Source organism: Microtus ochrogaster, chromosome 7 (genome assembly GCF_000317375.1).
Source record: "Microtus ochrogaster isolate Prairie Vole_2 chromosome 7, MicOch1.0, whole genome shotgun sequence".
Lineage (NCBI taxonomy): Eukaryota > Metazoa > Chordata > Mammalia > Rodentia > Cricetidae > Microtus > Microtus ochrogaster.
In genome coordinates this window covers 59,527,635-59,532,246 of record NC_022014.1, presented here as the reverse complement: position 1 = coordinate 59,532,246, position 4,612 = coordinate 59,527,635, and the positions used below count along the sequence as shown (strand labels likewise).

At 44.0% G+C, this 4,612-nt stretch overlaps 1 protein-coding gene across 2 annotated transcripts in view; it reads right to left on the bottom strand.

The window, feature by feature from the left end:
• Positions 1-4,612, bottom strand: part of Cep95 (centrosomal protein 95) — a 28,594-nt gene that overhangs the window by 12,410 nt on the left and 11,572 nt on the right. The window contains exons 7-8 of one of the 2 annotated variants that reach the window (XM_013347506.2): positions 1,749-1,874; positions 1,000-1,190 (exon numbers count right to left, since the gene is read on the bottom strand). In XM_013347506.2, coding sequence (XP_013202960.1) covers positions 1,000-1,190; positions 1,749-1,874 — 317 coding nt within the window. The remainder of the gene's footprint in view (positions 1-999; positions 1,191-1,748; positions 1,875-4,612) is intronic. The other variant, XM_026780781.1, reaches the window with a different exon arrangement.

Sequence of the window (4,612 nt, the reverse complement as noted above, 5' to 3'; positions counted from 1 at the left end):
CTTCCCACACACCTGCAGCATCTGCTTCCCACACACCTGCAGCATCTGCTTCCCACACACCTGCAACATCTACTCACAGCTGCTTTGAAGAATAAATCATCTAATACCTATAAAGTATCCAGAACTGTGCTTAGCAAAAACAAAAGCATTCTCTATGTGTTGGCTCTCTTTTCCTTATGCTCTTCCTGTCCCTATGTGCCTAGGAGAAGAGCATACAGGGAGACACAGAGGCCACCTTTTTCCTTTTAAGAATTATTTTATTATTTTGTGGATGTTGATGTTTTGCCAGCATGTATGTCTGTGCAACACATGTGTAGGTACCCTCAGAGGACAGAAGGTGTCTGATCCTCTGGAACTGGAGTTACAGACAGTTGTGAGCTCCCATGTGAGTGCTGGGAATCAAACCTGGGTCCTCTGGAAAAATCAGCAATTGCTCTTAACTACTGAGGTATCTCTCTAGCCCCAAATTTTTTGTTTTGTTTTCTTTTTAAAGACAGGGTTTCTTGTAGCTGGGGATGAGTGTGCCTTTCTATCTTCTTGCCTCTATCCCCTGGGGATCACAGGCATGCACCACCACACAGGGTCTACAGTGGCGAGAGCTGTGCTTTCTAGGCAGGTACTCTGCCAGTCAGGACTCATCCCCAGCCTACTGAGAGAAATTTTAAGTATGATGCACCCTTATTCCCAGCACTCGGGAGACAGAGGCAGACAGATCTCTGTGAGTTCAAGGCCACAGGGTCTCACTAGCCCAGCCTGATCTCAAATCCCCAATGATCCTCCTCGTGGTTTCCCCAGTGTTATGATGGCAGGTGTATGTCTTTGATTAATGTAATATACTTGACAACCATTCTAAGGAGATTTCTTTAAGTAGATGGACTTTGGGACTCAGAGTAGAGATCAGTGGGACCGTGTGTGCTCAGCATATACAAGGCTCTGGGTTCAATCGCCAGCAGCAAAAGTAAGTAATCTTCTCGCCAATGATAAGACCTCTCCACTCACCACAGAACGTCCCGAATGCTCTCCAGAAGTCAGGGCAGACGAGTAGAGACTTGAACGGAGGTATTCCTTCCCTATGGGACAAGGTGCTCGAGGCTCAGAAGGATGGTAGGGAGGGTGTAAGGGGATGGCAGCTCGGATCGGCTCACCTAATTTTCTGGCACTTGTAACCATACTCACAGAAGGAGTTTCTGCTGTTAAGAAAAATTAAAGTGGAACTCATAAAGGAATTCTCGAAAATAAATGATTTTACATACACACATACAAACATAGTCACACATACTAAGGGAATTTGTGTGTGAGATGCTGGGGGAAACCCAGGGCCTCAAGTATAGGCAAACTCTAGTCCACTGAACTATAGCCCCAGGCCAGGAATGACTATACGATTGGTTTTGTTTTTGAAAGAGGATCTCACTCTACAACAGCCTTACTGTCCTAGAATTCACTCTATATTCCAGGCTGTCCTCAAACTTTGCACAGCAATCCACCTGCCTCAGCTTCTCAATTGCTGAAATTACATGCATCGGCCACCAGACTCAGTTTAGGAATATATTTTTAATCTAATCAAAACAGGGCACATGGACTGGCAAGATGGTTCAGCAGGCAAAGATGTTTGCCTGAGCTCAGTCCCCAGGACCTACAGTGGAGACACTGAACTCCTACCAGTTGCCCCAGACCTACATACTGGCACCACGGCATCTCCACACACACGGCTGCAGTAGTGTAAAGAACTAAAAGCCATAACAACTCACCTTCGAAAATTGTCCCGTTCTTGGATAGGAAACTCGATGAGATAGGGTTCAACACTTCCTCACACGGTTCAGAGCCTGATGATGCTGAAACTTTTCTAGACTGCAAGTCCATGGAATTTTGAGCACCTAGGAAGAGTCTTAAAGCTAAAGTTTTAAACTATCAAAGTAGTTTGCGAAATAACTAAAGCCAGTAGGAGCACCATGTTCATGATACAAGTACCTTTGACAACTGTCATATAGTAAGGCAGTCCCCACAGCCTGAGCACACTTCTATCAATGTTGCATTACTTTGCTTTAGAGAAATAGGTGCCAGATGCAGAAATGCCACCATACAAAGTCAGAGTTGTGGCTAGTACCACTACCTAAAACTGAGGGTTCCGAAATTGATGCCTGAACTAGATGCATGTGAAAGTGAATGACAGTTAGCTAACATCTTAATCTAAATATAAAAGGAAGCTGCCCTTTAATCACAGGAAACCCAAACACCATAGCCAGTCTTTCTTTTTATTCTTGTTCTTTAAGTTTTAATTAAAATTTTAATTAAAAATTTTTCCCATAATTGTATTGATTACTCTGAGCTCTACATAATCTGAATCAAATAATAGGTTGCATACCCCATTTCTAAAATGTCTGGACCCACAAGTGTTTAGGATTTTGGAAATATGTACATATACAAAGTGATCTTTATTAGAGGGAGGACCCAACTGAGTCAGCCTATGTTTCATAGGTGCCGTAGCACACAACCTAAAACATTTCTAATGCTCCTATACATAGTGACTTGTCTTTGTAGTCAGATCTAGGATTTTTTTAAGTTTTTCTGTATTCTTTCTGTTGTTTTTAGACAAGAGTGTCTACATAGCTCTTGCTGTCCTGGAACTCAAAGTGTAGGCCAGGCTGATCTCTAACTCATTGAGACCCTTCTGTCTGACTCCTGAGTACTAGGATTAAAGGGATGGACTACTACACCTGGCCAGTTTTTCTTTCTTTATTCTTGAGAATTTTATATATGTGTATCTCTTAGTTAGAATTACTATTGCTGTGATGAAACACCATAACCAAAAGCAACCTGGGAGGAAAGAGTTTATTTCACTCACAGTTCCATACAGCAGTTCATCAACGAAAGCAGTGAAGGCAGGAACCTCGAGGCAGGAGCTAACACAGAGGCCATGGAGGGTTACTTATTGCTTACTCAAGGTTAGACTTGGGGTTCTCATGGCTTGCTCAGCCTACTTTCTTATAGAACCCAGGACCACCAGTTCAGAAGTAGCTCCACTCAAAATGGGCTGGGTCTTCCTCCATCAATCACTAATTAAGAAAATGCCCTACAGGCTTGCCAACAGCCACATCTTAAGGAAGCATCTTCTCAACTGAAGCTTCCTCCTCTCTGATAACTGCAGCTTGTGTCAAGTTGACACAAACTAGCCAGCACAGGATACAATAAAATATGAACCGAGTACCCCTGCAACTCCCTACCTTTTTATATTTTATTCATTTTTGTGCATAGGCTACCAAGGAGTGCATGTGAAGAGCAGAGGCTAACCTGTGAGCTCTGCCCTCCTCTGTGGTTCCTTGGGACAAAACCTGGGCGGTCAGGCTTGGTAGCATGATGCCCTCTGGATGAGCCGTCTGGCTGGCCCAGGCTGAAACTCCCCACTTGGAGCACGTCAGTACTGCTACAGTTTCAGATTTTGCAGCCATCCATTTTTCATGGCATCTGAGATCATGTAACCCACTCTAGACTCCCCATCCCTTCCCTCCTGTCTTTTTGTCTGCTGCTATCCCTTCGAATAGGACTCTCTGGGGTCAGAGTATTAATGCTGACAGGGCCCACAGAGGTGGTTGAGTTCAATTCTCTCATCAAACTCAGAAAAGGCCTCGTCCAAAGTCACAAAGCCAACAGCTGTGAGAACGAAGGCCTCTTGATTCTCAATTTATTCTACTTAATTCTACAATAGCCTCTTTGTCACTCCATTCAGAAACATACTTACTATGACTGTATTTTGCCAAGTTCTGACAGGTTAAGATAAACAATAATTTTATTATACATTTCACCAATTTATCTTGACACACAAACCGCCAGTGCCATAAAGACAGGCTCTGTGGCTGTTCTGGTCACATGCTATCACCAGGGAAGACACAGAATCAGCACTCGATGAGTAAGTGTGACCTGGCTACTTTTCCAGGAACTCAATGTTTACCTAACAGACTATAATTTTCCACGCAGTGTATAAGCGGTGTTCCGGAAATACAGAGAAGGCCACACCATAGGAACACTGCCTTAGAGCCTGACACAGGTGGAAGAGGCTGGTGCTGGAGCCAGAGCCTGCCAGGAACAGGAAGGACAGATGGAGCAATGTGATGGCAGAGAAGAATGCCAGCTAAGATAGACCAGGAGGTAGAAGAGTTAAAGGAGGCCTGAGAGACACTCTGTGTGCAAGCAATAGACGGTTGGACTCCTGGCTGAATGATTACTACCAGGACTATGACCTTGTCAGTTCAAACCCTGGAAAGTAAGTGTACCAGTTCAAAAAATTATAACTGAGTACTCCAAAGGTGTGACTAAGTTCAAAGCTGCATCCACAATTTTCCATATAATTTGCCCGACAAACTGTACGACAGCTCTGCGTGCACAAACTGTGCATGAGCCTGTGACCTCCCACAGCTACGATGGCGGACAGCCGCTGTCATATTTAGTGGGCAATGGTGATACTCTGTGACTTTATTTTTTTTTAAATATTTATTTATTTATTTTGTATACAATATTCTGTCTGTGTGTATGCCTGCAGGCCAGAAGAGGGCACCAGACCCCATTACAGATGGTTGCGAGCCACCATGTGGTTGCTGGGAATTGAACTCAGGACCTT